General features: G+C 43.1%; 1 protein-coding gene across 1 annotated transcript in view; it reads left to right on the top strand.

Moving 5' to 3' along the window:
* lnpep (leucyl/cystinyl aminopeptidase) overlaps nt 1-18,919 on the top strand; it is a 107,751-nt gene that overhangs the window by 26,557 nt on the left and 62,275 nt on the right. Inside the window, exons 2-5 of the mRNA XM_055633288.1 lie at nt 7,494-8,337; nt 9,403-9,541; nt 11,268-11,402; nt 18,243-18,363. Of these exons, the coding sequence (XP_055489263.1) occupies nt 7,494-8,337; nt 9,403-9,541; nt 11,268-11,402; nt 18,243-18,363 (1,239 nt within the window). The remainder of the gene's footprint in view (nt 1-7,493; nt 8,338-9,402; nt 9,542-11,267; nt 11,403-18,242; nt 18,364-18,919) is intronic.

Raw genomic sequence — 18,919 nt, 5'->3', positions numbered from 1 at the left:
GGGCCACTGTCGGATGCTCATCAGTCACACTGTGCAGGTTTTATTTCTTGTGCCAGATTGCACCTTTAAAAAAAAAAGACAAACCATTTTGAGAGAACTGTGCTGCATAGGCAGTGCTGTGATGGGAAAATCGTATTGTTTTAAGAGCTAATTTTCTCCTTTTGTAACAATGTTATAAAAGTTAATTGTCTTTAAAGCATGTTTGGATGTTTTTGAAAAGAGGGATGAAAATGTATCTTTCTCCTTTCATCTTTTTTGTTTCCTCATTCTCTGCTTTCTTCTTGTTGCTCTCTCCCCCCTTTTACTGACAGCAAATTTCCTGTCAAATATTAATGGGCGTGACTATTTTCAGGTAAACAAAACGTAATTTCAAAGCCTGGAATTCTTTACAAATTCCAAAAACAAAATTATTGGTCAAAGTGGGTGTAAGTTTAATCAGTTTTTGTTTAATCAAAGCATAAAATGTACACTTAGTCGAGAGCAGAAACTATCCTTATAAACATTTTCATTTGGGTTTCTCTTGCTGCTGGGAGCTGCTGGTAATTTACAGTTGGTCTCTTTCACATATTGATTTCTAAGAATTACCAAGACCTAAACTGATTAACACTCGTTTGATTACTAAATGCTTTCTCTAGTTTAAGATCAGATGTGACGTTGTCGGACTGCCATCTGTCCAACAGATTTCGTGTGATTGCAGATTGTCAGATGTTAGGTTTGGGTGGTGATTGTTAATATAATGGCCTCTTTCCAGATCAGTGGTGTTAATTGAATAATGGCTGTTCCTCTGGTCCCTATGGAATGTATTTGGGGTTCCAGCCTCATGGGAAATGTCTTAATATCTGCTCACCTCATTACAGGAAGGATGTGGCTGCTTTGAAGATGGTGCAGCACAGGTTTACCAGAATACTGCCTAGATCAGAGGGTAGACAATAGGTGCAGGAGTAGGCCATTCGGCCCTTCGAGCCAGCACTGCCATTCAATGTGAGCATGGCTGATCATCCCCAATCAGTACCCTGTTCCTGCCTTCTCCCCATATCCCCTGACTCCGCTGTTTTTTTTAGAGCCCTATCTAGATCTCTCTTGAAAGCATCCAGAGAACCTGCCTCCACCGCCCTCTGAGGCAGAGAATTCCGCAGACTATTAGCTATAATAAGAGGTTGGACAAACATGGATTGTTTTCTTTGGAATGTCAGAGGATAAGGGGAGACCTGATAGAAGCTTATTAAAATGATGACGGGCATAGATAGGGACGATAGTCAGAATCTTTTTCCCAGTACGGAAATATTAAAGATTAGAGAGCATAGCTTTAACGTGAGCGGGGTGAAATTTAAAGATGCCTGGGGTATGTTTTTTTGCACAGTGGTGGGTGCCTGGAATGTACTGCCAGGGATGATGGTGAAAGTTGGTACAAAAGTAACTTTTAGATGGGCAAATTAATATGCAGGAAATGAATGGATATGGATCATATGGAGTTGGAGGGATATGGATCACATGCAGACAGGGGCAATTAGATTAATTTACATCATATTCGGCTTGGATAGCCAGCCGGGGGCTTTGACTTTGACATCTGACATCGGGGGGGGGGGGGGAGGGGCAGGGGGGAGATAAGTTTTTTTGGCCTTCCATTACAGCGATGTGATGGATGTTTATGTAAATTATGTTGTGTCTTGGGTCTATTTGTTTGTAATGTATGGCTGCAGAAACGGCATTTCGTTTGGACCTCAAGGGGTCCAAATGACAATTAAATTGAATCTTGAATCTTGGATATCGTGAGGGCCTGTTCCTGTGCTGCATTATGTTCTCTATTATATTCTTGCCAAAATCTGATTGTTTTTGCAGCCGAACTTTGCTCATTTGCATTTAAACATTTACGTTCCACTGTTCTTATTACTTCATTACTCCAAAGGGCGGCACGGTGGCGCAGCGGTAGAGTTGCTGCCTTACAACATCAGAGGCCCAGGTTTGATCTAGACGGTACTGTCTATATGAAGTTTGTATGTTATCCCTGTGACCATTTGGGTTTTTTCCAGTGCTCCAGTTTCCTCCCACACTCCAAAGACGCACACGTTTATAGGTGATTTGGCTTTAGTAAAAATGTAAATTGTGCCTGATGTGTTTGATAATGTTAGTGTACTGGGAATGCTGGGCGTCGGGGACTATGTGGGCCGAAGGGCCTGTTTCCATGCTGTATCTCTAAACTAATCAAAATCTTGGAGGAACGGACAGGAACAATTGCTATCTGTATTATGAGTATTAAAATAAAATCCCAAACCAAGTTGTGTTACACCCACGCATTAACATGCAACTAAATGATGAGCTCAAGCTGTGTTAGATTGTCCTTGGGTAGACACAAAATACTGGAGTAATGCCCCTGTCCCACTTAGGAAACCTGAACGGAAACCTCTGGAGACTTTGTAGGCCCCACCCAAGGTTTCTGTGCGGTTCCCGGAGGTTGCAGGTGGTTGCCGGAGGTTGCAGGTAGTGGAAGCAGGTAGGGAGATTGACAAAAACCTCCGGGAACCTCCAGGAACCGCACAGAAACCTTGGGTGGGGCGCAAAGTCTCCAGAGGTTTCCGTTCAGGTTTCCTAAGTGGGACAGGGGCATAACTCGGCGGGACAGGCAACATCTCTGGAGAGAAGGAATAGGTGATGTTTCGACCCGAAACGTCACTCATTCCTTCTCCAGAGACGCTGTCTGTCCCGCTGAGTTACCCCAGCATTTTGTCTCTACCTTTGATTTAAACCACCATCTGCAGTTCTTCTCTGCACACTGGGTTGTCCTTATCCCACTGTTGGCTTTTTAGAAACAGCCTGTAAAGGAATCTTATCTGGACCCAGCAGGGATGTTGTAGTGTGATTTGGATCAGTGCACTTGTTCAAAAACAATCATTATAACCTGTGCCATCTGTTTGGATAATTTCTTAAAATTGCATGTTTGTAGTCCCAGTCAAGAAATCAGTAATTCAGTAATGTCGGCAATGAAGATCTAAATTTACAGCCAAGTGTGACTATTTCTATTTGTCTGTGTCGTTTCATTCTAGTATAACAACATTTTGGTGAAACCATGATTCCAGTGGGGTGGGTTTGGGAAAATCGTTTAATTTTATAACTATAGGAAGTTATTATATTATACCAACACCTGTAAAATGCAGACTTGATTTTTAAAATGATGGACTTGTGCAACATTGCTATACTTTTTTTCATAGCAGGTTTTAATAACTCCGGAGTTTACAGGTGGTAATGGTATTTATTGTGATGACAAAAACGGAATCTGTATAGGAACCGCAAACTTTCCTCTTTTTGGTCAAGTCTCCAGAGGTTCCGGGTTCCTAATACATTTGATAACTCGGAGACAGCCAACCCCCTTCTGGAGAGAAAGATAGGCATTCTGATTTGTATCATTCCTTCTCCAGAGAGCTAGCCCGCTGAGTTACCCCAGCATTTAGTCTTTTTGATTTACCAGAGGGAACGGCTTTTTGAAATACCCTGGAAAGGATCTTATCTGCTGGAGAATCAAGGTTGGTACACAAAAAAGCTGGAGAAACTCAGCGGGGGTGCAGCAGCATCTATGGAGCGAAGGAAATAGGCAACGTTTCGGGCCGAAACCCTTCTTCAGTAACTGATTGGGGGGGGGGGTGGGTGGTGGACAATTACTAAGGGAAAAGTCGATTCTAGTAGCCCGAAGGCTGGGGGGGATGGGAAAAGTTTAATTTTATAAGCAGGGGGGCTGAGGACCAACACCTGTAAAATGGAGGAGATATTTTAGCAAGGACTAAAAACAAAATTGGGGAGAATTCGATTGTTCATAGCTAACCGTTTACCATTTGAACATTTATTCGATTAACCCAATCTGTTTGTTAGTCCTTGCTGTCTCCTCCCCTTGGGTATTTCAGCCCCCCTGCTGTCTCCAACCCCCTCCACCCCCAGCATTCTGATTTGTATCATACTGAGAGCTAGCCCACCATTTAGTTTGTTTGTTTGGATGACAGCTTTAGTGGCTATGTAGTACCAGGAGTCTTTGATGTCTGATGTTGCAATTCTACATAATGATTTTTGGGAACAATTCCAAGCTCCCTATTAGATCTTTTGAAAACTGCAGAAATTTGAAATTCAGTTCAGATTTGTTTATGCATTGAACAAAATTATTTAGAAAATGTAGCTGTAAGTTACTGAATCGTGTCATATGGCTGTAGTTGTACATCAACAGGAAAAGATAGGTTACTATGTTCAGTAGTTTAGTTTAGAGATATAGTATGGAAGCAGGGGGGCCACCGAGTCTACACCGACTAACGATCCCTGCACATTAACACTATCCTACACACACTAGGAACAATTTACATTTATACCAATTCAATTAACCTACAAACCTGTGTGTCTTGAATGTGGGAGGAAACCGAAAATCTCGGAGTAAACTCACGCGGTCCACAGGGAAAATGTACAAACTCCGTACAGACAAGCACCTGTAGTCTGGATTGAACCTGGGTGTCCGACACTGTAAGGCAGTAACTCTACCGCTGCGCACTGTCGCCCTAGAAAATAAATACTTGCAAATAAAATGAAGTCTATTTCCTCGGCGTTCAACATTTACACCACTTGGAGCATTACTCTATATTTTAACAAAAAGGAATTGTATTTTATCTGTAGTTGAACTAAATTAATACTAAATGGGGTTAATGATTGTAATCATGTAAAGTCTTTCCACTGACTGGACCGCATACAGACAAAAGCTTCTCGCTGTACCTTGGTACATGTGGCTATAAACTAAACTACGACTTCCATGTTTCAACAATATTTGTGCAACCGAAAAATAAGCCGACTTGGCTCTTGAAGTATCAGCTACAATATTTTTATTCATTCCTTGCTATCAGCATATCATGTTATTTTATACTGTGGAACCAATGTATTTTACCTTCAACTTGAGGGAAATGCATTGTAACGGTGGAATGCATTACTTTTTTTGTCTGAATTTTGAATTTTACTAAGGTTCTTTGCTGTCCTGGGCCAGAACCAGAATCATTCAGTGACTCATGATGGACTCCAAATTTCAAAAGCTACAGGCAAACAAAAATATTTAGTTTGGCGTCTGTAGTTCAGAAGGTCTGAAAAGGGTTCTGACCCAAAACGTCACCCATCCTTTTTCTTCAGAGATGCTGCTTGACCTGCTTAGTTACTCCAGCACTTTGTGTCCATCTTAGAAATACTTAGTGACATTGCACCCTATCATCTTCACTGAGTATACTTACAGAAAAGAAAACCTGAATTGAGTCAAATTATTTCAGATGGAACATGTCATTAATTTTTGTGTAGACATTTATGTCCTGCCCTTCTGATCGAGTCATACAGGGTGGAAACGGGCCCTTTAGCCGAACTTGCCCATGCCAACCATCTACACTCGTCCCACTTGCCTGTATTTGGCCCATATCCCTGTAAACTTATCCTATCCTTGTACCTGTCCAAATATCTTTTTAACCATTGCGATAGTACCCACCTCAACCATCTCCTCCGGCAGCTCCTTCCATATACCTTCTACCCTTTGAGTCAAATAAATAAAGTTGCTCTTCTGGTTCCAATTAAATATTTCCCCCTCACCCTAAACCTATGTCCTTTGGTTCGTGATTCCCCTATTCTGGATAAAAGATTCTATGCATTTACTCAATCTATTCCTCTCATGATTTTATACACTTCTATGATATCACCCCTCATCTATCTGCACTACAAGGAATAAAGTCCCAGCCTGCCTTTGTAACCATTAGTCTCCCTAAACCTCAGGCCCTCGAGTCCTGCCAACGTCCTAGTATCTCTTCTCTACACCCTTTCCAGCTTAACAACCTGTTTCCCATAACGGGGCGACCAAACCTGAACACAATACGCTAAATGTGGTCTCACCAATGTCGTGTACAACTGTAACATGAACTCCCAACTTTTATACTCTGACTGATGAAACCCAATATGCCAAAGGCCTCCTTGGCAACTCTCTTATCGACCTGTGATGCTACCTACAAGGAAACTGTGTACCGCACTCTCCTGAGCCCTGTCATTCACCACGTGGGCCCTGCCCTGGGTAGACTTTCCAAAATGCACTACCCTGCACTTCTCTGTATTGCATTCCATCAACCATTCCTCTGCCCAACTGATCAAGATGCTGATGCAATTTTTGACAACCATCTTCACCATGTATAATATCACCTACTACTAATCATGCCTTACTTACAGAGAAAGGTTGAACAAGTTAGGGCTTTATTCTTTGGAGCGCAGAAGGTTAAGGGGGGACTTGATAGAGGTTTTTAAAATGATGAGAGGGATAGACAGAGTTGACGTGGATAAGCTTTTCCCACTGAGAGTAGGGAAGATTCAAACAAGGGGACATGACTTGAGAATTAAGGGACTGAAGTTTAGGGGTAACATGAGGGGGAACTTCTTTACTCAGAAGTGGTAGCTGTGTGGAATGAGCTTCCAGTGAAGGTGGTGGAGGCAGGTTCATTTTTATCATTTAAAAATAAATTGGATAGTTATATGGATGGGAAGGGAATGGAGGGTTATGGTCTGAGCGCAGGTATATGGGACTAGGGGAGATTATGTGTTCGGCACGGAGTAGAAGGGTCGAGATGGCCTGTTTCCGTGCTGTAATGGTTATATGGTATGTTCTCTTCCCCATCCTGTCCCCCACTGCCCTTTTGTGTTTATTGAATTTCAAAGCCCATCATATCTCAGTGATGAATTTATCAAAAATTACTATAATAACCAGTATTAATTGCATGAGATACATTTGGTATTCAATTTTAGTTTTGGAGTTTAGTGAAAATAGGATTAACAAATCAATGGAAGGCTGCCATTCAGCCTACTGCAGCTACCACACCTGGACTATTGCGTACAGTTTTGGTCTCATAATCTGAGAAAATACATTCTTGCCATAGAGGGAGTACAGAGAAGGTTCACCAGACTGATTCCTGGGATGTCAGGACTTTCATATGAAGAAAGACTGGATAGACTTGGCTTGTACTCGCTAGATTTTAGAAGATTGAGGGGGGGATCTTATAGAAACGTACAAAATTCTTAAGGGGTTGGACAGGCTAGATGCAGGAAGATTGTTCCCGATGTTGGGGAAGTCCAGAACAAGAGGTCACAGTTTAAGGATAAGGGGGAAATCTTTTAGGACCGAGATGAGAAAAACATTTTTCACACAGAGAGTGGTGAATCTGTGGAATTCTCTGCCACAGAAGGTAGTTGAGGCCAGTTCATTGGCTATATTTAAGAGGGAGTTAGATGTGGCCCTTGTGGCTAAAGGGATCGGAGGGTATGGAGAGAAGGCAGGTACAGGATACTGAGTTGGATGATCAGCCATGATCATATTGAATGGTGGTGCAGGCTCAAAGGGCTGAATGGCCTACTCGTGCACCTAATTTCTATGTTTCTATGTTTCCATGGAGGTGAGTATTGCAAAGCTGGGTTGCATAAAATATGCTGACTGTATTTGAAACCATTTTGTCTTTCAGGGCGGGCTCAGCTGCCCAGAAACATGATTGAGAACAGCATGTTTGAAGAAGAGCCGGACATAGTGAATTTGGGCAAAGATTCACGTCTTCATCCCCTGGAACCAGATGAAATTGAATACGAGCCACGGAGTTCACGGTTGCTTGTGCGTGGTTTGGGCGAACATGATCTGGACGATGAGGAGGAGGATTATGAATCGTCTGCAAGGTTGCTGGGCATATCATTCATGAACAGGAGTTCCAACCATCGCGGCAACATGCAAGGAGCTTATAGCCATGAAGCATCAAGTGGATCTTGTTCGTTACCCACTGGTCGGACTTTACTTGTTGGTGCATTTGTTGTGGTGATTATACTTTCTATATCAATGGTGGTCTACTTTCTGCCAAAATGCACCTTCACCAAAGAAGGCTGCCACAAAAAGAACACAAAGTTAACACTCGTGTATCCGTTAGCAACCAATGGGCAGCCCTTTCCTTGGCCAAAGATGAGGTTGCCAAGTGCTGTGGTACCAGTGCACTATAATCTTAATTTACTTCCCAATCTTACCACCTTGAATTTTACGGGCTCTGTACAGATAAGCCTTCTAATCATAGAAGATACAAACAACATCACTCTTCACAGCTTGGGTCTCATAATCACCGAGGCAACCATTACTCCAGAAACCACCAAGCATCCTCAGAAAGTCCAGGTTTTGGAGTATCCTCTACATCAGCAAATCGCAATCAAGTTTAACACCATGCTACCAAAAGGAGAAAAGTATACCCTGAACCTGAATTATTCAGCTAATTTGTCTGATGGTTTGTCTGGATTTTACAAAGGCACTTATCAAATTAAAAACAAGACCAGGTAAGCCAACTTCTGGTGAGCAAAATATGAGGTCCCACCTTTCTGTCCTGGGCCTCCTTCATGGCCAGAGTGACCCTCACCGAAAATTGGAGGAGCAGCACCTCATATTTCGCTTGGGCAGTTTACACCCCAGCGGTATGAACATTGACTTCTCCAATTTTAGGTAGCCCTTGCTTTCTTCCTCCTTCCCCTCCCCTTCCCAGCTCTCCCACAGACCACTGTCTCTGCCCTCTTCCCGCCCCACCTCCACATCAGTCTGAAGAAGGGTCTCGACCCGAAACGTCACCTACTCCTTCGCTCCATAGATGCTGCCTCACCCGCTGAGTTTCTCCAGCATTCTTGTCTACTTTGATTTTTCCAGCATCTGCAGTTCTTTCTTAAACAGGCAGAGGAGATTAGTTTAACGTCATTGCATTGGGCACCGACATTGTCAGCTGAAGGGCCTGTTTCTGCACTGTACCGTTCTGTCATAAGTATACTAGAGGAATACCTGGGATTGGTATGAGGAATGAGGAAAGGCTTGACGCAATGCTTGTTGTATCTGGTGGAATAAAGGATGATACAGTTGAAATGCACAAGATCCTGAGGGGTTTTGATCTATTGCATTTGGAGAAGATGTTTCCTCTTTTGGGAGTCTAGAGCCAAGTGCCATTATTTAATAATATGGAGCCACCTACTTAAGACCAGATTTTTGTCTTTGAGGAAAAGAGCTCCAAAGACACACACTCCTCAGAGGATGGTCAATGCATAGACTTTGAATATCAGGATGTGGGAATGCAAAGTTATGGTTACATTCAGAACGGCTATTATCAATGATGAAATATCTTGAGGGGCTGTGAGGCCTATTAATCTAAACGTTTGGAAATCACTACACCAGAGGGTTGTTGGAAACTGAAATCCATTGATCTTTGAAATCGGGGAATCAATATTCACAGGGATATAATGCAGTGTGGAAATATAAATAAGGTTTAGGATTAATCATGATACTGAATGATGGCATAGGTTCAAGTGAATGGCTAACCTGCACCTGCTTCTGTCTCTAACGCTCTTATTTCTTCATTACAGAATATTGGCAGCCACACAGTTTGAACCATTCGCTGCACGAAATGCCTTCCCATGCTTTGATGAACCAGCATTTAAGGCCACGTTTAGGATTTCAATAATAAGGGATGCTGACCACATCTCCTTATCCAATATGCCAAAGGTACCTCTAAAGAGAAGTTTAAATCTTTTAATTAACGTGTTGCAAAACAAAATATTCTGGATTTTGGTGGAGCAAGCTCTATTGAGTTTTGGTTTTGCCAAAAATGGCTGGTGGTGTGAGCTTCTCACTGCATGGCAACAGCGATGTGGCATCTGGGACCTTGGCAACAACTGAACACATTGTATCAAACAATTCAATGAAATTAGACCACAGAAAAACAAACAGGAAAGATAGAGGAGGGTGATATATGGCTGATGAATTAATGATCAGATCAACTACAGGAAATGAAATAGATAAAATGTAAAGTGAGTGTCCATTGTAACCTGTATTTCAGTGCAAAATCAATGCATTGAGAGGAGGAACATTAGAAAATGATTGAAATTAAAAAAAAAAAAAAAAAAAAAACCTACAATTAGGTGACATTTGAAGTTGAAATGAAAAATGAAATACTCAATGAAATATGGCTTGTCCAACTCCACCACCTTTTGGGAGTGTTAATCAGTTCATAGATATCTAACATCAATTCTGTTTTAAATACAATCTTCTCGACAAAGCCTTAATGAAGGATTTTTATTGGCAGTAATTTGCTTGAAACACTTGCAGTAAAATGTATGTGCTTTAGTTAATTATGAATGCATGTTGCGTCATAACAAATGAATCTCCCCTATTAAAAATGGTTCTGAGGAGGCTGTGGCCCATTTGAACAGCTATCTGCAGGATACACTTATACTTATACTTATTTTGATTACAATAAACTATTAATTTTACGACAGTGGAAAAATACAATTTTTTTTCTTTTCAAGAATATTTTTTCTCGATGTACATGTAACCATTTTTTGACTTTATACCACTAAGTGTTAACTAAATATACTGTTAAAATTCTTGAAGTTAACTTTTATTTTAATTTGCATTGTGTTGTTCATATTGTCATTTGACAATTTCCTTGATAGTATTTGGTTCCCAACTTAATAAAGACCGAAACCTTTGTCCTCAGCCCCCATCTTATGATTAATATCAACTTGTTCACAATCATGGCATCATTTGTCGCTATAATGTACGACAGATCGCACACATGCGCCATTTAAAAATAAACCACCCATTTCTGGTGATGTAACCCCGTATGTTTCTGCCCCTATGTTAGCTCTCATTCTGCTGAATCTTTCAATATCTTTTTGTAGCCTCTAGACTTAACATATCTGATACACCACCAGCTAGCTTCCCTGGGTCCATGTGCTGTAAAGTTAAAGCCAGCTACAACCTGCTCCCTGCGTCCTAACTATTAGCACGTGCAATATCAACCACCCCTATTGTTGTTGACACTGTTTGTTAACAGAAGGTAAAATAGGTTTTTCTTCTTTTTCAAATCTAAAATTGATTGTCCTTTACTCTCCTTGTCCTTTCTTTATTTAATCCTTCAAACATCTGAAAAATAACTATTATTCTCCAGTTCTAACCTTTTGATCATTGTGCTATACCATAAAGTGGAATGTTCTTGTCAAACATGTCTGCCTTTTTTCTCCTGTTCCCCACTGTCCTCTTGCAGCAACAGATGGTTTGGTTTCATTCTCCAGAGTTGTACTTCAGCAAACTTTTAAATGAACAGAATAATTATTTGGAATATATTCTTTTTTGACAAGCCACAATTTTTAAACTGCAGTATATGGTGTTTAAAAACCCCATGGTATTTTCATTGACATTAACTCCATTATTCTGTAATCTGTTCTAGAATACCACAACTTCATTGGCCAATGGGCTTTATCAAGATACATTTAGGACAAGTGTTAAAATGAGCACTTACTTGGTGGCCTTTATTGTCGCTAATTTGACGAGAATCAGTAATAAGACTGCAGGTGGAACTCTGGTAAGTCCTTAAATAAAACAAAACGTAATGCAAGCAGCACTATTTATTACCCATCCCATTTCCTCAAAGAAGATAGAAGCTATATTTAAGAGGGAGTTAGATGTGGCCCTTGTGGCTAAAGGGATCAGGGGGTATGGAGAGAAGGCAGATACTGGATACCGAGTTGGATGATCAGCCATGATCACATTGAATGGCGGTGCAGGCTCGAAGGGCCGAATGGCCTACTCCTGCACCTAATTTCTATGTTTCTATGGTGCTTCTCCTTAATTCTTTGCAGTCATTATACCAGGGTTTTCATTTTAATAGTGGTTGAGAATTTCAGGAAACTGACCAACATTGAAGAAGGATTGGATGTTATATAACCATATAACAATTACAGCACGGAAACAGGCCATCTCGGCCCTACAAGTCCATGCTGAACAAATTTTTTTCCCCTTAGTCCCACCTGCCTGCACTCGTACCATAACCCTCCATTCCCTTCTCATCCATATGCTTATCCAATTTATTTTTAAATGATACCAATGAACCTGCCTCCACCACTTCCACTGGGAGCTCATTCCGCACCGCCACCACTCTCTGCGTAAAGAAGTTCCCCCTCATATTACCCCTAAACTTCTGTCCCTTAATTCTGAAGTCATGTCCTCTTGTTTGAATCTTCCCTATTCTCAAAGGGAAAAGCTTGTCCACATCAACTCTGTCTATCCCTCTCATCATTTTAAAGACCTCTATCAGGTCCCCCCTTAACCTTCTGCGCTCCAGAGAATAAAGCACTAACTTGTTCAACCTTTCTCTGTAACTTAGTTGCTGAAACCCAGGCAACATTCTAGTAAATCTCCTCTGTACTCTCTCTATTTTGTTGACATCCTTCCTATAATTTGGCGACCAAAATTGTACACCATACTCCAGATTTGGCCTCACCAATGCCTTGTACAATTTTAACATTACATCCCAGCTTCTATACTCAATGCTCTGATTTATAAAGGCTAGCATACCAAAAGCTTTCTTTACCACCCGATCTATATGAGATTCCACCTTCAAGGAACTATGCACGGTTATACCCAGATCCCTCTGTTCAACTGTATTCTTCAATTCCCTACCATTTACCATGTACGTCCTATTTTGACTTGTCCTGCCAAGGTGTAGCACCTCACATTTATCAGCATTAAACTCCATCTGCCATCTTTCAGCCCATTTTTCCAAATGGCCTAAATCACTCTGTAGACTATGGATCCAAATCAAGAGGATATACGAATTGAAATGATCTCAATGTTGTTGTGCGTAAGAAGGAACTGCAGATGCCGGTTTAAACCGAAGATAGACACAAAGTGCTGGAGTAACTCAGCGGGACAGGCAGCATCTCTGGAGAGAAGGAACGGGTGATGTTTCGGATCGAGACCCTTCTTCAGATTGGTTAGGGGTAAGGGAAACGAGAGATATAGATGGTGATGTGGAGAGTTAAAGAACAATGAATTAAAGAGATGCAAAAAAGTAATGATGATAAAGGAAACAAGCCATTGTAAGCTGTTTGTAGGGTGAAAATGAGAAGTTAGTGTGACTTGGGTGGGGGAGGGGTAAAGAGAGAGGGAATGCTGGGGTTATCCGAAGTGAGAGAAATCAATATTCATACCACTGGGCTGTAAGCTGCCCAAGCAAAATATGAGATGCTGTTCATCCCATTTGCGTTTAGCCTCACTCTGACAATGGAGGAGAGAGAGGACAGAAAGGTCTGTGCAGGAATGGGAAGAATTAAAGTATCCAGCAACCGGGTGATCAGGTTGGTTTTCGCAGGCTGAGCAAAGGTGTTCAATGAAACGATCGCCCAATCTGCATTTGGTCTCGACGATGTACGAGTCCACATCTTGAACAACGGTAGAGTAGAGGATACAGTAGAGGAGGATGGAGGAGGTGCAAGTGAACCTCTGCCTAATCTGAAAGGACTGCCGGGGTCCCTGGACAGAGTCGAGCGAGGAGGTGTAGCGACAGGTGTTGCATCTTCTGCGGTTGCTGGGGAAGGTACCTGGGGAGGGGGTGGTTTGGGTGGGAAGGGATGAGTTAACCAAGGAGTTGTGGAGGGAACGGTCTCTGCGGAAGGCAGGAAGGGGCGGAGATGAGAAAATGTGACTAGTGATGGGATCCCGTTGGAGGTGGCGGAAACTTTGGAGGATTATGTGTTGTACTCGACGGCTGATGGAATGGAAGGTAAGGACTAGGGGGACTCGGTCTCTGTTGCGACTACGGGGAGGGGGAGCAAGGACAGAGCTGTGGGGTACCGAGGAGACACGAATGAGGGCATCACCTATGATCTGAGAGGGGAAACCCTGTTTCCTAAAGAATGAGGACCTCAGCTGTTCTAGTATGGAAGACTTCATCTTGGGTGCAGATGCGGCATAGACGGAGGAATTGTGAGTAGGGGATAGAATCTTTGCAAGAGGCAGGGTGGGAAGAAATGTAGTTGAGATAGTTGTGGGAGTCGGTGGGTTTGTAATAGACGTCAGTCAATAGTCTATTTCTTGTGATGGAGACTGTGAGATCAAGAAAGGGGAGGGAGGTGTCGGAGATGGTCCAAGTAAATTGAGTGCAGGATGAAAATTGATGGTGAAGTTGATGAAGTCCATGAGTTTTGCATGGGTGCAGGAAGTAGCACCTATGCAGTCATCAATGTAACGGAGGTAGAGTTCAGGATGGGGCCAGTATACATCTGGAACAGGGATTGTCCAATGTACCTTACATAGAGGCAGGCATAGCTGGGGCCCATGCCGGTGCCTTGGACGGAGGGAGAATTTCCTTGGGTGAGGACCAGCTCTGCTAGGCAGAGTGGAGTGTTCGTAGAGGGAAATTGGATGGTTCTTTTGTCGAGGAAGAAACGGAGGGCTTTAAGTAGGTATGTTACAAAACCTACCTGAATCGTCATTGGGAATCTGCCCTCAGCCATGTCGGCGATTTTGGCGCTGTTTGGAGGGGGCGGGTTTAAAACGCGATTTTTACTAGGCTGTACTAATCGCACATGTTCAGCCTAGTAAATCATTAACGAAAAATCGCTGCAAGACCCGGTCGCAAAAGGTATTATTAGTTTTATAGGCCTCGATAATATAGTTATAATAGTCTTAAAATTACTGTTTTATTCCGCGACCTCTCGCAGCCCCAGGGTTTTATAGAGCAAACAATTAAAGGTATGTACCTTATTTTTACATTAAATGGGGCATATATATAACCCTGTAATTAAAGTTATCTATAGCGAATAGTTTATTTTGGGCTTTTTATATCCCGCAGTATTTTTCTCGGCATTTGAGGGCACTAATCTAGCGCGCTGTCAACATTCTAAACCAGCGCGTTCACAGAAACCCACTAGAAAGCCGATTTAAATGGGCATTTATTTACAGCAATTGAACACTAAATTCCTTCCATTTGGCCTATAAATTAATGTAAATTAGATATAAAAATCATGTTATATTGTGAATTATTTGTGAATAATCTTTGGACACTTAGGCTATTTAAAAATGTTAATCTTTCCTTAAGAAATGGCCTGTTGACTATCCAAGATCACAGCTTTTTTGTAATGTCCATTGAAAATCAATAGGGAACAAGATGCTAATTTCCGAGTATGAAAATGGCCATAACTTTTTTAATACTTGAGATATGAAAGTGAATTTGGTGTCAAATTAAACTTATTGTTATGCTTTATCTGATGGGATAAATTGCAGACTTGATTTTTAAAATCTCAAAATTTTGTAACATTGCTACTTTAAGGCCTTCCTGGTGGGGGATGGAGGTGTAGAGTGACTGAGTATCCATGGTAAAGATGAGGGAATGGGGGTTCGGAAAGCAGAAGTCATTAAAGAAATGAAGGGCATGTGAGGTATCTTGGACATGGGTTGGGTGAGATTGGACCAGGGGGGATAGGATGGAGTCGAGGTACATGGAAATCATTTCAGTGGGACAGGAGCAGGCAGAAAGGATGGGTCTGCCAGGCCGGTTGTGTTTGTGGATTTTGGGGATACGGAATGTGTGGGGCTGGGAAATGATAAGGTTGGAGGCTGTGGAAGGCAGACAGCCAGAAGTGATTAAAGCAGTAATGGGGTTTGAGATTAAGACCTGGTGCTCATCTGTGGGATCATGGTCCAAGGACAAGTAGAAGTCAACCAGATAGAGATCAGCACGCCAGACTACCATGGCACCTTCCTTGGTTTGATTATAATGTCAAGGTTGCTGCAGAGTGAGTGGAGGGAGGGCTGTACGTTCAGGGGGGGGGGGGGGGGAGGTTGGAGTAGGAAAGGGGAGTGGAGAAGTTGAGATGTTTGATGTCACACCAGCAATTAGAAATGGAGAGGTCTAGAGAGGGTAGAAGGCTGTTCTGGGGAGGCCAAGAGGAGGGGGACTGGTGGAGACGGGGTCATCAATGGGTGGTGAGGACACCTTCCGATAGAGAAAGGCGCGGAGGCAGCGGAAGAGAAGCCCTACATCGTGACGGACCTGGAACTCGTTGAGGTGGGGGCGGAGGGGAACGAAGGTGAGGCCTCTGTTGGGGACAGACCAGTCCATATCAGAAAGAGGGAGGTCGGGGGAATGGTCAAGACATAACAAGGGTGCGGGTTGTGGTCAGGGAGTGGACAAAGGCTGAGGCGAGATCTGGTGGGGGGGGGGGGGGGATGTTGGGTATTCATAGAGGTGGGGTGTGGTCGGGGTAACATAGAAACATAGAAATTAGGTGCAGGAGTAGGCCATTCGGCCCTTCGAGCCGGCACCGCCATTCAATATGATCATGGCTGATCATCCAACTCAGTATCCCGTACCTGCCTTCTCTCCATACCCCCTGATCCCCTTAGCCACAAGGGCCACATCTAACTCCCTCTTAAATATAGCCAATGAATTGGCCTCAACTACCCTCTGTGGCAGCGAGTTCCAGAGATTCACCACTCTCTGTGTGAAAAAAGTTCTTCTCATCTCGGTTAGTGGTGAATCTCTGGAACTCTCTGCCACAGAGGGTAGTTGAGGCCAGTTCATTGGCTATATTTAAGAGGGAGTTAGATGGTTAACCTGGTTAAAAGGGGGGGGGGGGGTGGGAAGAAGATGACCCATCACTACTACGGTTACCTGTAGGAGGGGAGGAGGGGGAGCAGTAGGACCCAGCAGAGTTAGACCACGTGCTGTTGCAGTCTGCATCGTGGAGGTTGTGGGCCTGGTGCTGAGCCTAAACTCAGATGAGGCCCGCTGGTGGGTGGGGAAGAGGCGAGGGTCAGTAGAGTCGCTGGTGGAGACCGGTGGCGAGCTGGAGTGGAGATGCAGGTCGGCAGCAGCAGCATTGTGGTGGCCCCAGGGAGGCGGGTGAAAGGCCACAGCAGCAGCAGTTACGGTGGTCCGGGCCTGGCATTGGCCGGGAAGGCGGTGAAAGTTAAAGAGGCAGTGGGTGTTGGTGCTGCTCCTCGTGGTGGCAATCTCAGCCTTGTGGTGTTCGGGCAGGCAGCGCAATCTAGTGTTGGAGCCCCGGGCCTGCGGGAGGTCGAGTCGAGTCGAGGAGTGTCGGTGGAGGGACCAGTTTGGAGGCGGGCAAGTTTGTGATCCTTGGTAGAGTCCAGGTAGGCAAGGAAGCGTTTGTTGAGGGAGTAGATCCTTTGAACTACAGTTGGGGTCCATTGCAGGCCTGGGTGAATGAGACCCGGAACTGTTTTAGAGTCAGATCGAGGGCCTACTGGTTGAACAAGTTAGGGCTTTATTAGGTTGAACAAGTTAGAGCTTTATTCTTTGGAGCGCAGAAGGTTAAGGGGGGACTTGATAGAGGTTTTTAAAATGATGAGAGGAATAGACAGAGTTGACGTGGAAAAGCTTTTCCCACTGAGAGTAGGGAAGATTCAAACAAGGGGACATGACTTGAGAATTAAGGGACTGAAGTTTAGGGGTAACATGAGGGGGAACTTCTTTACTCAGAGAGTGGTAGCTGTGTGGAATGAGCTTCCAGTGAAGGTGGTGGAGGCAGGTTCGTTTTTATCATTTAAAAATAAATTGGATAGTTATATGGATGGGAAGGGAATGGAGGGTTATGGTCTGAGCGCAGGTATATGGGACTAGGGGAGATTATGTGTTCGGCACGGACTAGAAGGGTCGAGATGGCCTGTTTCCGTGCTGTAATTGTTATATGGTTATATATGGTTACTGGTGCATTGCATCGTAGCTAGTGTAGAACGCAGGGCACTGAAGGCAAACTTGTTGTGAAAAGCAGCAGAACCGACGGGACCTGTAATCCGGGTTGGATTACACACAAACATGTTTATCTAGTTGGTTGAGATTCCAAGGTACTTGCAAAGTAACAATGGTAGGAGAATTAACCTGGAATGTGTCAGTCTGGATGCTGAAAAATATTGTTCAAGAAGGAACTGCAGATGCTGGAAAATCGAAGGTACACAAAATTGCTGGAGGAACTCAGCGGGTGCAGCAGCATCTATGGAGCGAAGGAAATTCCTTCGCTCCATAGATGCTGCTGCACCCGCTGAGTTTCTCCAGCAATTTTGTGTGCCGGCTGAAAAATATTTTCCGCTTGACTTTGCATCAATTTGGATGCAGATTCGTCCATGCTCTAACTTTAGGATTGAGAATAATTTAGAGGGAAGCATCTAGCCACCATCCTGTTCTTCTCATCACTGTTCATGTTGTATGTTAACTCGATGAAACTCCGTTTTGAACTAATTTGACCTTTTGCTGCTCTGTTCCCTCTGGACCCAATGGAAAAGCACAGCCAGAATTTTAACAATGTATGTCTTTCTGTGGAAGCAGGGGTTTGTCTTCAAGGCTGGTGTACTTATTCCACATTGGCTTTATAATAATTCTCATCACCTTGAATCTGACTAGGTGTCTGTGTATGCTGTTCCTGACAAGATGGATCAAATGGATTATGCATTAGAAGCCACAGTGAAACTTCTGAACTTTTATGAGAACTTCTTCAGTATAGCTTACCCCTTAAAGAAACTAGGTAAGGTAAAATAAAAAATATTTTGTACTGGAATCTTATTAAGCTGACTGACTGCAATCATATGAACTTTGGAACATTGCATGTTGTGCTTTGAGTTAAAGTTGTTAAAACTAAATCATGCGTATAATCTTGATCGGGTATTGGCTTGCTTTCATTTTTCTGCAAGCATTTTTTGTTTGCTTGCTGAAAAGACAGAGTAACACTCTGAATCTGGTATGCTCAAGACTTTGGTGTTGGACTGGGAGATTTTCTGGCATGTTGTATCTTCAAACCATTTCACTGTCATCCAGTAGTATTATTAATGTTCCAGTGAGCCCGATCGGGGGAGCAAGGAAACGGAATGCCAGTAAACTTAAAGGGAAGTGGAAATGTAATTACATTTGTGGTGAAAACAGGTAAAATGAGGCGCCAAGGAAATGGTGCAATGAGTAAGATTCAAGATTCAAGATTCAATTTATTTGTCATTTGGACCCCTTGAGGTCCAAACGAAATGACGTTTCTGCAGCCATACATTACAAACAAATAGACCCAAGACACAACATAATTTACATAAACA

Source organism: Leucoraja erinacea, chromosome 3, assembly GCF_028641065.1.
Source record: "Leucoraja erinacea ecotype New England chromosome 3, Leri_hhj_1, whole genome shotgun sequence".
Taxonomy (NCBI): domain Eukaryota; kingdom Metazoa; phylum Chordata; class Chondrichthyes; order Rajiformes; family Rajidae; genus Leucoraja; species Leucoraja erinaceus.
Note: the sequence above shows the minus strand (reverse complement) of the source record. Positions and strands in the feature narration are given on the sequence as shown.